Genomic DNA, 17,612 nt, shown 5'->3' on the forward strand with positions numbered 1-17,612 from the left:
TTAAAAATTATCTGGACAGTAGACTACATTGTTATTCTAGCCAGTGGAAAGCAACAGGTTTAATTACTATGTTCTATTTTAAATTTTAGCATAAAAGTCTTAATGCTGGGCTGAAACATGCCTTTGTGATTCCTTGCACACTCTCAGATGCCACTCTCCAGTTTGCTCCGAGGCTTCCATTGTGCTCACTGTAAGTCTGTCATCATCCCATATATCTAGAAAGTCACAAAGGCTTCTTGGAGGAGGTGGTGTCCAAGCTTCGTTTTGGAAGTTGAATCAAAGTTTTATAACAACAAGAATGCAAAAATCACAAAACAAGAAGGCATATAGGTAAGAAGCTGAGAGGGTGAGGGGATGAGGGGGTGAGTGGTTTGAGGCCATCTGAGGCCCAGGGAACAGCATGAGTAAAGCGAGGAAGGCATGAAACAGCATGGCATGTGCAAACACTGAGCAGTTTGATTTTATTGGCTTGTTGGGGTAGCAGAATCTAGAGCTACGGTGGGAGGAAGGGCCAGATCCCCAGGGTCCCAGCCTGGCCACGAGGCTACAGTGCATAGATTTGACCCTGAAAGCGATGGGCGGCTATGAAAGAGGTGATCCTCCTGTCACTTAGAGCTGGGAGTGGCCTCTGCCACTCAGTCACAGTGGACTAGAACTGCAGAGCTAGCCCAGGGGCACATCAACTCTGAAAGACACTTGCTAGAGTCAGGACACTTGGCTGCAAGCAACAAGAAGTTAACAAATGCCAGTGTGAGAAAAGGAAAAAGAGTTTATTGGTTCATGGCATTGAATAGTCCAGGGGTTTCTGACCTCCAGGACACTGCGTCTAATGTTTAAATGCTTTCTGCATCTGGACTCAGTTTTCGTCTGAGCTGCCCTAGTTCTCAGGCAGATTCTTCTGTCATGGCCAAGACGGCCCCCAGACGATCCAGGCTTATAGTCTCACCATATAAATAACCCCACAGGAACAGGAATGAGTCCCACAATTTGCTGTCCTGGTGTCCTGTGGATGTTTGTCATGGTTTTGGTCTTAGTGGTTTCAAATAGCCTTCCTGTCTAGGGTGAATTTTGATGCTCCTCCATTCAAGGGAGAAGCCCGATGTTGTCTGTCCCAGTCTCCTTCGCAGCCATGGTTCAGTGATGTGATATAGATGTCGCCGGTGAGACAACACGCAGCTTCAGTTTGAGAGAGAACAACACGAGCAAGCAGGCAGCCCCACAATCCGTTTTCTGGTGATGGAGGGGCTAAGGTACCTGACGTTGGGAGAGACACGGCAGAGCCTCTGATGTTTGGTACCTGGCATCAGCCATTCACGCTACCGTGTCCAGCCTAGTCACAGCAGTAGTTTGGCTTCTCTGGAACTAAGCCTAACTCTGGTCCTTCTAGATATTCTGTGACCTACCTGAGAGCCTTTACTGAACCACTTTTTGGCCCTGGCCCGATGTAGCACCCCTGAACAAATACTGGGCCATGTCTTCCTCATTTTCCCAGCCATGAAATTAATGCTGAGTCAGTCCTGCTTAAACCACATAGTAAGGAAGAGGGGAAGGATGATGCCCTGAAGGAGAACTGAGATTGCTGGTCCAGGAAGGGGAGGTGATGCTGAGCATGCAAAGGTAACACGTCCACTTCTTCCCTTCCTCTCAAGGGCTGTCTTTAGCCCCTCGTGGCACCAATGCCCTGGCAAGCTCTTTAATCCATGGTCTGCTTCTAATAGATTTTCTTTCTGAAGCTGAATTCAATCATGCATTTCCCCCATCAGGAGCTCCTCAAGGGGCTCTCGTGGTTACTTCAGCAGGCTTGGCTTGGCTCCTTCTCTAAATGGTTAGTTTGCAGCTTACTGCACAGCTGGGGTCAGAGGGTGTGCATGTCATTGAATTCCTTTGCTTTCTCCAGCCAAGAGTTGGCTGCTATTTGCGCACAATACAATGAAGGAATATTAAGGAATTCTGGTCATTGTAGCTGTGGTAAAATGTAAAGAAACAGGAGAGAAGCAAGACACTCAGGGTTAGCCACAGTTCTGCCACTTCCTAGCTGTTTAGGAAGGACACTGCCCTCCCTGGAACCTTCTTTTCCCAGCTGAACACACTAGACTGGGTGACTCAGTTCCAGGATAGCTGTAAAAGGTCAAGAAATCTAAAGAGAAAAGGTTTCAAAAGCAAAACTATTGGGATTCTAGTGACATCTGGTGGTCGCCTTGATTTTATTTATTTTATATTTATTTTTTAATAGCATGTATGTCTTTTATTTTTATAATAATTTTTTATTATGTTAGGTTAGTCACCATACAGTACATCCTTAGTTTTTGATGTAATGTTCCATGATTCATTATTTGCATATAACACCCAGTGCACCATGCAATGCATGCCCTCCTTAATACCCATCACCGGCCTATCCCAATCCCCCACCTCCTCCCCTCTGAAGCCCTCCGTTTGTTTCCCAGAGTCCACAGTCTCTCATGGTTCATTCCCTCTTCTGTTTACCCCTTCATTCTTCCCTTCTATCTCCTACCGATCGCCCTGATTTTAAAACCTGAACATTTATTTTTGGATGCCTGATTTTGTTTTATTGCATTTTTTTGAGAATCTTGCTAGTGCTATACAATGGAAATATTTAATTTTTTTTTTTTACCGTATTTTTATGTCTACTAGACTCTGCCCTTGGGCAACAAGCTTTCAGCATTAATGAATCTATCTGATTTTTTTCTAGAATTCTGTGCCTTATGAGTTGGTGGTTTATCATATCCTCAGAGGTCATCATACCTAGGCATCTTGTTAACTGGAGCCCAGAAGCTTAAGATACATTACCTTCTTTTGTTCTCCTCAGAACTGTACGAAAAGGAATGCAATGGAAAAACAGTGGTCTACTGGCAAGTGAAGTACCCTTATCCCATGTACTACCGAGACGTATCCTTCCTACTTGGCTTTCTAAGTGTTTCTTGTGCCCCTTGGCCATCGCCCAATGGTGGCATGCCCAGCAGGTGTGGACAGCATTGTCCTTGATTCTTAAGAAGCATATGCTAAAACTGTTGCTTCTTGTGTGACTTTTGAGACCTTAGTGTGTGATGTCTGGGCCTGACCGTGTGGAGCCTCTGTGATTGTGGTCACTGAAGGGCAGCTTAGACTTTTCTAAGAAGTTTCCTAAGGCTTGAAATTGTTGGGCCACAGAATTGGGGACCTGGAAAGAACTTTTTATAAAGAGTGTTTAATACATTCCCTCAATCTGGAGGTGGAGGTGGGCACCCAGAGAGGTAAAGTGACGGAGGCAAACATATAGATGATTATATGCAAAGTTGGGATTGGAGCTCAGGCCCCCACTTTCCAGCTCTCTCCATATCCCCTCCCATTTTATTGAACCCACAGCAATCCCTCCTTGAGTGTTGGCTGTGGATACTGGATGTATGTTTCTTCTCCTTGTTTCCCTCATTTATCTCTAAAACAGTTGAATGGAATGTGGGGAGTTTTAACTGACACTCCAAGGTTCTAAGAAGCCCTCTTAGGACTAGCCTAGGAGGGGGATGCAAATTTGAAGGACAGGGAGGGTGGGGACAGGATGACTGATAGGTGAGATTCCCATTCCTTCACTGTCCTCTTCAATCCCAGCAGCTGAGTATGTTACACGCTGAATTTCTGTAGGAGATCCTGTCAACAAAGGGTCTTGTGGATTCAAAAAAAAGTTTGGAAACCACCAAATTGGTAGATCACTGGGATCTTTTCTAGCTTTAGCTTTGTATAAGTCTGTATTTCCTAAGTAATTATTCTCTAGAAAGAGAAGGAACATGTGGGTCTTTTTTATGTATACTATTTGTGTGTGTTTTTGTGTCTAACTGTATGTGTTTCCCTTGTCCCCAACAAGGGTTTATTTCTTGCTCACATACTGCTAGGTAGCTTGTGCATATATGGTTTGTATTTGAACAAATTATGGATTACTTAATCCCTTAGATTTTATGTGGTTTTCCCTGATCCTGCAAACAACTGTGCAAAGTAAGTACCATCATCCTCATTTCACAGTCAAGGAAACTGAGGCAAAGAGAAGCCAGAACTTTACTCTGGTTTACACAACTGGTGGATGGCAGAGGCAAGTTTAGGATCCAGGTCCAGCTGTTTTCAGAGATGGTGACCTTGATCAGGACATGATTCCATCTCTCTGACCTCACTGTGATACTGCTGGTAGGTCTTAGGAGTAGACACTTGGGGCTACTTGGGTTTTTATCTAATTGCCAAACAATCCCATAGTGAGTTTCTTAATCTTTCTGTATGTACATACCTCTCTCTGCTAGTGGTTTAATTTTTGAAAATAGAGAATAGTGCAGTGAAAAACAACATTCATTTGGAGCCAAAGATCCCAGATTGAATGTGAGCTCATTCTCTGATTTTTTTTTTCTATTATAATAATATTGTGTGACTTTGGAAAAGTCCCTTCATTTCTCTGGGCCTCAGTGAACTGGTGGTTCTCTGGTCACAGGCCATATGGTAGGCTGGACCTTCCAACCTTTCGAAGACCTCTGCCAAATATTAATCAATGTATCAGGTTGATGTTTTCTCAATGAAGTGTCAGGTGATATCTGTCCCATGAGCTGAGGAATTTTTGGGAGAGAGTAGGACAATTTTTGCTGTGAGGAAAAAATAAAAATTCTTGGTGTCAGAAAGTCAGAGCCAAAGCAACATCATTTCTCCCCCAAAACATTTACGAACTTTACTTGTCAGTCCACAGAGTCGGGGCAGTAGCGCATTCTGCAGGGTGCCTGAGTGAGGGCTGGGACCCCTGCTGGCGCTGCAGAGACTCCCTAGTGGCATGGGGCTGTGCTTGTTGCTCTTACAGTGAGTGTAACTGTGTTACACTTAGAGTGATTTTTTACAATTTACTTTTATTTTTTTATCGTTAGGCTTTGAATTCCTTCTAGTGTGAAACCTAAAAATCTGTTGAGGCCTATCCAGCTATGAAAGTCGAACTAGGTTTTAGAGCCAGATCTGGGTTTGCACTCGGGTTCCAAGTGAGCCATGGGATCTTTGGCAGGTTTCTTTACTTCTCTGAGCCTCAATATTGTCATCTGTAGGATGAGGATACTTACACCAAACTCACAGGGACCTTGTCAGGATCAAAACTGGCTATGTGTAAGGCTCATGGTAAAGGGTCAGTAAATGGTAACTCTCTTTGTTTCTTACGGGTGAATCATCTCCCCTATTATAGTACCATAGACATAGTGAGTGCTCTGTGAGTGTTTATAGAGACGAAATGGCTTTGTTATTCTGGGTGGTTAACCAGTGTTAACCCAGAGAGGACATCTGCCTACCAAATATTCAGGTACGAGTGTTTCTTCCTCTGACGTGTAAGTAACATTGCTTGACCATCTTCTGTGCATAGAGGTCACTGAGTAGAGCTTTGGGGGAGGGCAGGACAAAGTGGAATGACCCCAGTGTTTCTGGAGTACTTATTCTGCCCCAGTGTTTCTCCAATGCCCCCACCAAGCGTGCCTGCTGGGGAATCTAACCCCCTTTTCCTGTGGAGGGAAACTTAGCTTCAGAAAGGCTGAGTGACTAATGCAGGCTCACACTGCTGATGAATGATCAGTCCGTCATATCTCATAGTGCCTTCTTAGAGGAGGAGTGGTTTCCCCATGTAACTGAAAGCATCAAGTAAGTAATGGATGCTGTCAAATGAGAATATCGAGTTGTATGAGGCACAATCTTTCAGTGCAGGTAGGGAGACAGGGCAGGGAAGTGAAGGACCACTGTAAGGGAGCCAGTGCCAGGTGGGAGAAATAGAATCATCTCACTTTGCTTCTGGCTTCTGGGGTTTCCTTCCACCCATCTGAAATGCTGGCGTCGATATCATGCCTTGACTAGCAGTATAGTATGTCTACGTCCGACAACGGCGAGACCTGGACATGGACGGGCGGAAGATCCTCGTGGTCCTGGCCCAGAGCACCTCCGTGCCACAGATTCCTGAGAGGTCTGGTGTGGTCCGCGTGAATCAGTATAAGCAGAGCCTGGCGATTGAGAGTGATGGCAAGAAGGGGAGCAGAGGTAAAGCCGGGGAGCATGTTGGCAAAGAGCCACCATACTTAGGCCATGCTGCTTGTTAGGCATGAAAAATGCATGATGCTTATTCCCTGAGGTCAGAGAATGGACACAGGTGTAAAATAAACAAGGGATCAAACCCTGGGGAGATCAGTTCACCCCCAGAAACCTGGCTTGAGCGCATGGTGGCTGTTTACATCTGGCTGAAGCCATTCTTTATTGACTCTGGCATTGTCCAGAGGAAATCAGACCAGAAGATGTGGAAATTCACTTCAGGCTAGTCCTGGGGATACATACATCAGGCCTGGGGGCGCGGGGGCAAGAGGGCTGGCATGACTGTCTCTGAGGACGCAGCTCCTGCTTAGCACACTCAGGACCTGCCTGCTTGAGTTCCAGCCCGCACGGAGAAAAGCTGTGGGGGGCGGGGAGGCAGCCAGCCACTTGCTATATGGGAATCAGCGTGGCCTGTGTGTGAGGCCAAGTCTGAACCATAATTCTGAAGCTTTTCAGATCTGTCACCTTGGATATGCCACGTAACTGCTCCATGTTGTCATTTATAAGTGGGGGTTTAAGTTTACCAACTCCTTTGGACTGTTAAGATAATTAATGAGAAAAAATTAAATGAGAGACTATGTCTAAGTGTCTAGGATTTGTCAGGCATAATAAGTAGCAGCAAAATATGCCTGTGGCTATGTTTTCAAAATGTGTATGTGTGTGTATCTATGTATAGATACATAGATAGATACATAGATACACACATACATATTCTGGGAGGCAAGGCAGAGGAGAGAAGTCCTCCTGAATCACGTGTTCCCTCCCTCCTTACTTTCGGAGCCTGAAGATAAAGGGGGAAGCTTTGCAGGGTTTGTTGTTGTCTTTCTAACATTTTTTTTCTCCTCCTGAAGTGTCCTTTCTTTCCCTTCTAGTTTTCATGTATTACTTCGATAACCCGGGTGGCCTGCTTCCATCCTGGCTCATTAACTGGGCCACCAAGGTGAGATCTTGGGAGAAAGGAGGGGGAAGTGTGTTTGACAAATGTTGACTTAGCCCATGGGGCTGTCAGGCTGAAGAGACACTGTAACTCAGGCCTACTGAGGCTCTTTTATGAAGCAGCTTGGATGAGTGACTACACTTAGGACTGAGGTTGCCAAAACCCAGGACGTGGAGGCTGGGACAGAAGAAAAGAACCCTTAGCTGGAGTGTCAGACCCTACCTGCTAGAAAGACCCTGTCAGGATCACTCTCTGCATCCTCCAGATAATAGCCTGCTCCTTGTAGGAAAAATGGTGCCTTTGGACCCTGTGTCTGCTTATGGAGGAGTCTGACAGGCCAATCTGGCTTGAGACACAACCAGATGTGTCCAAGCCTGGAAGCTTCCAGTTTTGTTTCTCTATAAGGAGAGGAGACTGCAGTGGTGGCCAGATCACGAGAGACCCCTGAGAACCTGGCTTTATGGGAACCATTCAGTGCTTTGTAGGAGTCCTACTTACTGGTGACAGGGCTCAGCACATTCCATGGGAGAATGCAAAGTGCACAGGCTTTGAGTCAAACACATGTGATTTTGAGTCCTGGTCCTGCTTCTGTCTGTATAATCTAGGGAAGCCGTTGATTTCTTCCCTTTTGAAAATGGGGACAGGTATTACCACCCCATAGAGTAGTGGTAAGGAAGGAAGTATCTGGGGGAATGTCTTGCACAATGCTCAGCACTAACTAAGTAATAACATAGTCTACGCTTTGCCCCACACCCTGTTTCCTGATTCTGTAAAAGAAGTCCTTCCTGTGATTCCTGGGTTAGAATCCCATAGTCCAACCCAATCCCATTTCCTCTGCTTTTTCTTTTAAAAAAATAGTGTCTCAGAATCATCTTAGCTTTTTACTAGCAAAAGCCAAGATACACAACAGTGTCCCCTGCTATCTAGTCTCACCTGTGCCTTGGGTCTTCTGTTATGATCTGTGGCCATGTTCTGTAGAAACTGGACAGGGGTCCCGTTGTTATATTTCTTATTCTCAGAGTCATCTTTGTTTACCTTTGCCATATCGTAAGGAATCAGGAGTAATGACCATGAGGACATAGAAGTGATGGTCTCCTTTGTTTTGCAGGGTAGTGTTCCTCTCTTCTTGAAGGACTTGGCCAATGCCTGTCAGAACTACCCAAGGAGAGCCTAAGAAAGGGAATCGTGTGTGCATGGAATGATGATTTGGAAGTGCCACAGCCCACCGACGCTCAGCTTTCCTTTCACTTTTCTGTCTTCAGAGGCCTGCACACTGTCCCACACGTTGTCCCTGAGTGTGTTTGCCTGACGCCTGGCTTCCTTTCCCACTCCCCACCCCAGGACTGGCTGCCTTCTTCCTCTATTGACTATGGGTCAGATTAGGGAAACTTTTGCTTGTTTATTTTTAAAAAGGGAAGTCCTCAGTAGAGAACACAGTCATTCCATTGTGCCATTTTAGGGGGATGGGTGGGTGGAGGAACCACAACAATGCAAGAGCAACGGATCCCAGAGAGCTGGCTCCTGCCCAGAATGTGGCTTCTCACAACCCAGGAGGGGCTGCTGGGAGCCCCATCCCCTTCAGAGTGGACTCTGTGCACCAAGACTGGAAGACACGGGCTGATGTCCATTTGCCTCATGCTTTGGTGTACTGATTTGGCTGGGGTTTGAGGTGATAATCCAGTAAGTCTCTCTGCCATTCCTACTTGTGGAGGATCATGAGCTGTTTTGATTCAAACCATTCTGAGAAACATTGCAGGCCTGACTAAGCTCTTAATGTGATAACCACATTTTCTCATCATCCATGTCTGGGTTTCTGTTTCCCACATGCCCCTGGGGGGAGGCTGCTCATACCTCACTAACTCTGCATTTTATTGGAAACTGAGGCATCATGATGGCTCTGGCAGTTAGCAAAAGTCAAGATGCTCTGCACACAGCCCTGTGATAAAGTGTCTTTCTGGGCAATAAATTTCCCTTCTAGAATGTTTAGCGATATTGAACGGACAATAGTTCACAGTCAGGGAAATATTAATTAGTAGATCAACTGACTGTACATCTTTTTCTAAGGAATTCTACCTAAGTTGCCTGCCTCTTCTACCACCAAAAGACTTCCAGTTTTCTCTTTTCTCCTGAATTTTGGTAAGGCAAAATATTCTGTGGCTAAAGGCACAGCCTTCATGTTCTCAGGGAAAAATTTTAACCACTGTGTGTGATGGTACTGAACCTTGATTAGAGGTCATAGAAATTCAGGATGTAAATCCAGAAGCAGAGGATTTACTAAAATGGGATATGTCAGACTGTATGTCTTCTCTCTGGGAAAAACAGATTTAATATCAATAAATACAGAGTGACTTAAAATTGTCTGCTTGCAGCCTTCTTCCTACCTTGTTCCTTTTGTGAGACAGAATCAGGTCTCATTTGTTTGCAGGGCACATCCAACCTAACTAATGAACTTGAACATAAAAAAGAATTTTAGGTGCACTTGCGTGCAAGGCCAGGTGTAGAGGGCTTCACATCCGGATTGATACAGGTGCTCAACTGACATTAGAATCTGGCTACGTTCGTCTTCAGGTTATCTTTGATGTTGGACTGTGTCTGGTGGCAGGACTGCTGCTGACAGCAAAAGGGAGGCCTACATCCTCCCATGCTCAACGCTGAGCCAAAAAAAAGACAGCATTTCTTTCCAGTAGATGCCACACCATCCTATGACTTTCTCTCAACCATGTGCCTGTCCCTTCCCCAGTCATTGTGGTCATATGGACAGACTTATGCATATAACTGACTACCTCATACATTTACCAGTAAAATATTATTAGCAGTAATGTAGCTGGCATTTAATTTTAGATAAATGAAATCTAAATCTTGTCTTGTAATAGAGGGTCAGGTTGAAATTTTAAATATAGAATCACTGAAACACAAGCACTATAATTATAGTTTTTGAACAGAGAATCAACTTAAATTTGTGTCAACAATCCATATCTTTAAACAGTGAGAATTTGAGAATTTGCTAAGAACTCTGAGAACACTACGAATATGGAGTGTCTAAGTAAAGTAGTTACCAAAACAGTCAGAAAGTTTGCAATAATTAATAGAGTTTTGACCTTTTGGCATTACATGTGCTAATCTGAAGAAGACCGTTACCACAGCATTGAAATATGAGGTTATGTGGGAAACTGAGAACCCGTGAGCCAATAAGTAAATGCCAGAGGTGCGGAAAATGTAGAACTGGTGCGTCAGAGGTTGTACCTGATTCCTCAGGGTATGCCTCTCCACAAGGGCTGGGTGTAGCATTTGGAATTTGAAAGTTGTAAACGTTGTTCACTTATTTTTTCCACGTCTGTCTCTCCAAATGAGAATAAGATCTGTGGGTAGAAAGAGTTATTATTTCCCTTTGATTACTGCCCCCTAGGGAAGTATATAGTAGGCACTGAAATGAGTGACTAAATAATTTAGGGAAGATGGACCAAATGACACACACCCAGAAGGGCAAACCTATCCAGATATGGAGGCTTAATTTGATTACATTAAACAACAATCACTATTATTTAATAATTTAATTGAGGCCCAATTATTTCCCCAAGTCTTCATTTTGGGGGGAGGGGGTCTACATCCTCAGGTTCTCATTGGTCCTTTATTTGTTAAGTGGTGGCTTTGCTGGTGCAGTTATGGGTTATTTTTTAATGTTATAGAAATGGCACAGTCTGGACTGAGTCCAGGTGAAATTAGTCAGGACTTCAGGATTTTTTAAAAAATTTAGTAGTAGTATTTATTTACTCTTTTGAGAGAGAGTGTATGTGAGAGAGGTGAGGGGCAGAGGGAGAAGGAGAGAGAGAATCTTAAGCAAGCTCCACGCCCACTCAGGAGCCTGATGTGGGGCTCCATCTTATGACCCTGAGATCATGACCTGAGCCAAAATCAACAGTCAGTAGAAATCAACAGTGAGCAACTGAGCCACCCAGGTGCCCCCAGATTTCAGGACTTTAATGAAAAGAGTAGTACTACTGTTGGAGCTAAGTTTTTTCCACAAGGAACTTATTCACTCTGTATAACAACGAAAAGTTATTGACCACACTGGTATTGAGGGGCTCCAGCAAAGGGGTCTGTTCCCTTGGAAATGTTCCTATTTGACAGTGAGAGTCCTGGCCTGACTCCCTGGCTGAAATTTCTCACCCAGGTTCCCCATCTACAATGTTGTCCTTCACACCTGCTTCCCAGCTGCATCTGGGAGAGACAAAGCAGAAAGAATCCATTCAGTTCTCGTGTTTCTTGTAGCAACACCCAGTCAGCTCAGAGAATCATCCTTAAAAGTGCTGAGACATGCATTCACCTCACAGATATATCATGAGTCTGGTGTCCACCTGGCAAGGTGACTTGGTGTCTACCTTCAAGGAGATTATGGTCTAGTGAAGAAACAGTGAGCAGGCTGTTGATAGACTGGTGAGCTTTCACAAAGGGAAGTAAAGGGTGCCAGATGTTGTAAAACTGGGGGCACTAACCAAGTTTGAGGGGTCAGGGAAGAACATGTTGTAGTTGGCTGCATGAAGGTTGGAGAAGAAAACTGTTCTGCATGGAAGGAACCATTGGCACAAAGCTCCTCCAGCCGGACAGCCATACACATGTGAGGAACTACCAAAGCCAATATGGCTGAAGCAGTGGGTGTGGTGAGGCATCTCACACGGGCCTGAAGTAGACAGGCCACGGGTGATTCTGAGAGCCATGATTTTGGACTTTATACCCAGAACACCGATAAGCTTTGAAGGATTTTAGGCGGACCTAACATTAGCAGTGACCTGATAAGTTTATTCAATCTTAATAGCTGCTCATCCCCCCCCCCCCAAAGGTTCTTTCTTCACTCTCTCTCACAGTCCCTCCAACACCATCATGGGGATATTCTCCACAGTGCTTTAAGCCTTGTCGCTTGGAATCCTCTTCACCAGCAGGCAGAGTAGCCCACACCCAAATCTAGATTCCAAAGTGGAGCATCAGCCTCTGAAGTCTAACCAGAAAAAAAGAGAGGCAAGGAACATCCATGCACATCCCCTCTGTCTCTCCTGGCCCATGCTGGAGTATGACATACCCTCCGACTGCCTGCATCATGCAGCCCACAGGAGCAGAGCTATTTCAAGATGCAGTAGAGGGAGAGAGAAAGGAAAGGCATAAGAAATAGAAGCAGGTCTGCTTTCTGGGTAGTTTCTTTTTCTACACTTCTCCCCAACTACAAAAGAAGAACTTTTTTTTTTCTTGAGAAGACAGAAATACTGTTCATGTTCTCAGAGTTTAGAACAAAAAGGGAGGGCTTCAGAAGAATTTATATTGCTAATCTACGTGTATTTTTGTATGTGCGTGGATACGCATCGTATATACTCCATTTCGTAAGATAGAATAATGGAACAATTAAGTGGCATTAACATGATGAGGCAGGTTCAGTGTTAGGCAGTGGAGTTCAGAAAAGTAGAAGGGATTCTTCTACTAGGGAATTAGCAATCTAGAGAGCACGTGAGGTACTTGCGCAGTTCATGATAATGAATGTGATCACCAGCATACGAAAGGAAAACATGTAGTATTTTAGGAGTTTGTGGCCCCACTCACCAAGTCTAACTTCCTTTTTCTCCCTCCCCTCTGCCAATGTCTTCTATTTTGTGCAGCTCCTCAGAGCTCCTTCCTCTCTCTTAGATTGGATGCCGCCCAATCTGAACCGATTTTTGTTTAAACAAGCTCTTAAACGTTTTAATATGCCTCAGTTTATCTTTTAACAGCTCTGGTCAGAAGAGGAAACAAAAAGAGATCCTCCATAGCGCCCAGGGGCAAGGAGCAACCAGGGGCACCTACCTGTCGTGCCCCCGCCCCCAGCTTGTGGCTTTCCCTCCCCCTCTGGCGGTTTAAGGCCCTCTTGGATCCTGGATCTGCATCTTTTCCACAAGGCACTTTCAGATTTGACTGGAGCATTTCTTTCTCCGGACTGAGTCCAGACACAGGCTGGCGTCAGACTGGCTCTGATTTAGAGACTGGACCAGGGGCTGGGTCAGCCTAGGTTTGACCTAGAAACTAGAACAGACCACTGGCAGGCCGGGTCCAGCTTGAGTGGGTCTGAGAAGACTGGGCCGGACTTAGAGAACGGAGCAGGTCTGAGCCGGCTTGTGTCTGTCCTAGAACCGGAAATGTACTGGGTCCCACTCAGAATCCAGACCGGGCTGGGGCGGAGTGGGTCCTGCTTGGAAAACGGACACAATGGGGGAGGGCCGGTTCCGCATAAAAACCGGAAGGCACGGGGGCGCTCCTGGTCCGCTTAGAAACCGGAGGGCAAGGGGGCGGGCCGGTTCCGCTTAGAAACCCGACCGCACCGGGGCGGACCGGTTCCGCTTAGAAAGCTGACCGGGCAGACAGACTGGGTCCCGCTTAAAAACCGGACCGGGCGAGGGCGGACTGGGTTCAGCATAGAACTTTGAGTCGGTTTGAGAAGACTGGGCCGGACTTAGAAAACCGAGGAGGCCTGAGGTGGCCTAGGTCCATCCTAGAAACTGGGAAGGTACTGGGCCCCCTTAGAAACTGGACTGCGCTGGGGCGGAACGGGTCGGCTTAGAAGCCGGGCCGGATGGGGGCGACCAGGTACCCTTTAGAAGCCGGACCGGTCCGGGTGGACTGGGTCCAGCCTGGAAACCAGAATGGTCAGGGCAGGACGTGGGCCGGTGTGAGGCTCCGGTGAATGGATGTTCTGAGGCTGAACAAGCAGGCTAGCCTTACCAAAGGTATTCTGGAGTTCCTGTGGCCACAGTGGAGAACATTTAACCTACATAAGCGTCTCCACGAAGGAGGTGCCCTAGAGCCAAGCACTCACCATTAAAGCGCAGAGGGAGAACGATTTTTCCTCCTCGGAACATTGCTGGTGGCCAGGATGAGACCCGCTGAGACACCCCACTCACTCCAGAGCCTGCAGATGGGATCCTGAGAAAACCGGCAGAAGCCCGTGGAAGGTAAGAATTATGACCGAAGTTAGCTCTCGCATTTCCATCTGTGTCTGTGGTGCCTGGTTGAGAGAAAAAGGCAACATTTCACGTTGTCCCTTCCTTTCTAAATTCAGATTGGCAGGCAAAAAACAAAAAACAGCAAAAAACGTTTGTAAGAATAAGGTCTTGGAATTGCAACAGGTGAGCGTACTTTTGGGTACTCCTTGGTGGTGGATCCCTTCCCTTGCCAGGGACAGCTCTTGCCTTCTTGTCTCATTTTGTGTCCTGAGAACTTGGCTTGGCAACAGTCGGGTTGGGGACCCTGGTAATAAGGCTGTTCGGAAATGTGGGTTGTTCTCCATTTGTGGCTGGGATCCTACCAACTGTTTCCAACTCTCAGGGCAATTGTCTTTCTTTTGGGAGTGGCTGTGGATCTTGGAGGTTGTTCATTATTGTTGGGAATATTTACTGCCTGTCCAAGGCTGAAACTTGACAAGATCTTCAAAAGGATTCCTTTTTTACTTTTCTTTTTAAGGTAGTTTTATGGTCCGACATTGGCCAAACTGGAAGCTGGTATTCAGAGCCACATAGGAAATGTGTTTTAGGCCTTCTCCCTAAGGTAAATGAAAGTGTGGACCGAGAAGGAAAGAAGAACATTCTGGAACCTTTGAGTAAGGCTTTACTAGGATATTCCAAAGACACACAGCTCTGAATCTAGAACATAGGAATCTTTTGATTTTCACCTTAGTTGAAGGTCTTCTCCCTGAAATAAAGATGCAAATTGAGGATAATGTAGTTGGATGGGTGGAGCAGTCTCCGTATCATCCCAGTTGCAACTCAGTTCTCTGAGGAATTAAAAGCAGTTGTACTTATCTTATAAATTGAGTCTTTATATGAACAGAAATGTGGTTGCGACCACAATTCAAAGTCCACTTGTCTTTTTTACCAGTCCCTAAACCTCCTGTATTCATCTCAAAAGGCTTGCAGATATTGTAGAAGATCGGGACTTAGGAACAAAAATCCTTCTGGATGGAATGTGCATTTTTCTCTGTGCCTATTGTGATGTAAGTATTTTAGGTAGTTTTTTCCAGGAACCAAGACAATTTTCAATCAGGAGAGGAGAAAAAGAAAAGGCTATTTTGAAAACTAGGTCTATGAAAAATCTTAAAAGTTTTTTCACGAACATTAATAAAAAGCTCTCGGAGCAGGTAAGCTTATTCCATCTGCCAGAAACACAATTTGGATCCAACTGCCTTTTATAAGCTCGTGTCCTTCCGTAAACTTCTGAGTTTTTCATATCTGTCTCATGGCTAAATTTTAAAATGAAAGCTGTAAGATCTGTTCAAACTATTTATATATTTATGTATAGTTGTCTATGTATGCTGTAGTACATTGGGGTTTGTTTTATGGGTTTTTTTTAGTTCCTCTGATTGGTATCGCCAAAATTAGTTTTTTAAAGTTTTCATTTAAATTCCACGTAACACACAGTGTAATGTTACTTTCAGGCGTACAATGTAGTGATGCAACACTTGCACACATCACCTGGTGCTCATCAGAACAAGTGTACTCCTTAGTCCCCCATTGCCCATCTTCCCATCCCCCCACCTCTCTCCCCCCTGGTAACCACCAGTTTGTTCTCTGTGGTTGAGTCTGTGTCTTGGTTTGCTTCTCTCTCTCTCTCTCTCTTTTCCTCTTTTCTCATTTGTTTTGTTCCTTAAATTGAACATATGAGTGAAGTCATATGGTATTTGTCTTTTTCTGACTGACTTATTTCTCTTAGCATGATACTCTGTAGCCCTATTCATTGTCATTGCAAATGGGGCAATTTCATTCTTTTTTACTGCTGAGTACTATTCCGTTGTGTGTATATATACCACATCTTCTTTATGCATTCATCGGTCAGTGGACACTTGGGCTACTTCCATAATTTGTCATAGATAAGGCTGCTAGAAAACTTGGGGTGTGGGTATCCCTTTGGGTAAATACCTAGTAGTGTAATTGCTGGATTGCAGGGTAGTTCAGTTTTTAATCTGCCAAAATTAATTTGCAAAGAGTTGTACTTATTTGGCTTAAAGACAAACAAGTGTTATGTAAATATACTCTCAGAAATATAGAAAGTCACCCAAATATTTTGCAAGCTCACATGATCTAGGACAGTCCTCAGGAAATAAAATCTAGTTTAAGTTCATTGGTTTAATTAAAACAGGAATATCTCTAGAGTTATCAATATTAAATATAATACTTTTATTCTACCTTAGTTTACTAAGAGTCGAATACGCTCATGTTAATTTCACATCAGATTCTGTCACAGGATGTGTCAGCAAGAAAGGTAATTTTATTTTATTTTATTTTTTTTTTAAAGATTTTATTTATTTATTCGACAGAGATAGAGACAGCCAGCGAGAGAGGGAACACAAGCAGCGGGAGTGGGAGAGGAAGAAGCAGGCTTCCAGCAGAGGAGCCTGATGTGGGGCTCGATCCCACAACGCCGGGATCACGCCCTGAGCCGAAGGCAGACGCTTAACTGCTGTGCCACCCAGGCGCCCCAAGAAAGGTAATTTTAGATGGTTAGCTGTTTCATGTCTCCTGAAGTTTTCATGATTTAATCTAAACATAATTGTTACGAACAAGTAAATTAAGTAGATTTAAGTAAGACAAAAGTTTATAAATGAGCTTTTCTAGAATAACTGTATTTTATGGTATGTCTACTTAAAATTAGTTTCCAAAATTTTCTTGGGACAGCTCAGCCTGCATCATCATGTGAGCCAATTTCTTATGATAAATCTTGCATTTGGACAGAAATTTGACAAAACGGAGTGAGGATTTTCTTCACAGACAAAAGGAATAGCCTGAGGCAAAGCAGAGGCTAGAGAGTGAGAAACAGATAGATCTGGGGAGTTGGGGGGGTGATAGCTAATAATCGCTAATATTTATTGACCACTTATGAAATGTCAGGCACAGGCTTAGCACTTCACATACGTTAGATCATTTCACCTTTGATCATGTAAAAAGACTCCCAGTATACAGAACGCAGAAAGTACTCAGATTCTCTGCTGAAGGAATGAATGAATCCATGGTGGAGCAACAACTCTAGAGCCCCATGATCTCAGTTTGACCACTATGCCAGAAAGAAGGGCACCCCAAAAATTTACGCTTAATCCTGTGTTCCACCTAATTCTCACCGAAGAGCGGACTTTGAGAACAAATACATTTTTAGAAAATTTTTAAAGCTAGAATTGTTTTGTCTTTCAGGGTTGTTTGTTTGTTTGTTTTTTGCGTTATTACTTAAAATTAAAAAACAATTCTTTTTTGCTACCCCTTTGGATTCAACACCTTTGAAGGACTTATACTGACTATCTCAAAGTCCACACACTGGAAAGCTCTTATTGGTTGAACTGGGGGAGGAGGGAGAGGCAGGAGGCAAAGCAGAAGAAGAGAAGAGCTTTTCATTTGCAGGCCAGAATCCTGAATGTTCAGAAAACCTGTGTTCCCCCAGGGGCAGGTATGGAGGTTGGCGGGGGAGGGGGCAGCACACCAAATCCATTTTCTCCTATCTCTTTTACCTGATTTCTCTAGTGGTTCATAAACTGAGAAAAAGCCAGTGGATACCAAGCAGGACAAAAACGGTACTTAGAGCTCAGCGAAGGACATACAGCAAC

The 17,612-nt window shown here is 44.6% G+C and overlaps 1 protein-coding gene across 3 annotated transcripts in view; it reads left to right on the plus strand.

Moving 5' to 3' along the window:
• The window catches only part of LOC125282398 (phosphatidylcholine transfer protein-like), a 63,111-nt gene extending 53,744 nt beyond the window's left edge, over positions 1-9,367 (plus strand). For 2 of the 3 annotated variants that reach the window (XM_057317762.1, XM_057317763.1), the window contains exons 3-6: positions 2,828-2,907; positions 5,856-6,027; positions 6,948-7,015; positions 8,121-9,367. In XM_057317762.1, the coding sequence (XP_057173745.1) occupies positions 2,828-2,907; positions 5,856-6,027; positions 6,948-7,015; positions 8,121-8,186 (386 nt within the window). In that variant the 3' untranslated portion in view covers positions 8,187-9,367. Of the gene's footprint in view, positions 1-89; positions 6,028-6,947; positions 7,016-8,120 lie in introns of those variants that run through there. The other variant, XR_008961193.1, reaches the window with a different exon arrangement.
• The last annotated feature ends 8,245 nt before the right edge of the window (positions 9,368-17,612 follow it).

This window comes from Ursus arctos, unplaced genomic scaffold, assembly GCF_023065955.2.
Source record: "Ursus arctos isolate Adak ecotype North America unplaced genomic scaffold, UrsArc2.0 scaffold_24, whole genome shotgun sequence".
In the NCBI taxonomy this organism is placed as follows: Eukaryota; Metazoa; Chordata; class Mammalia; order Carnivora; family Ursidae; genus Ursus; species Ursus arctos.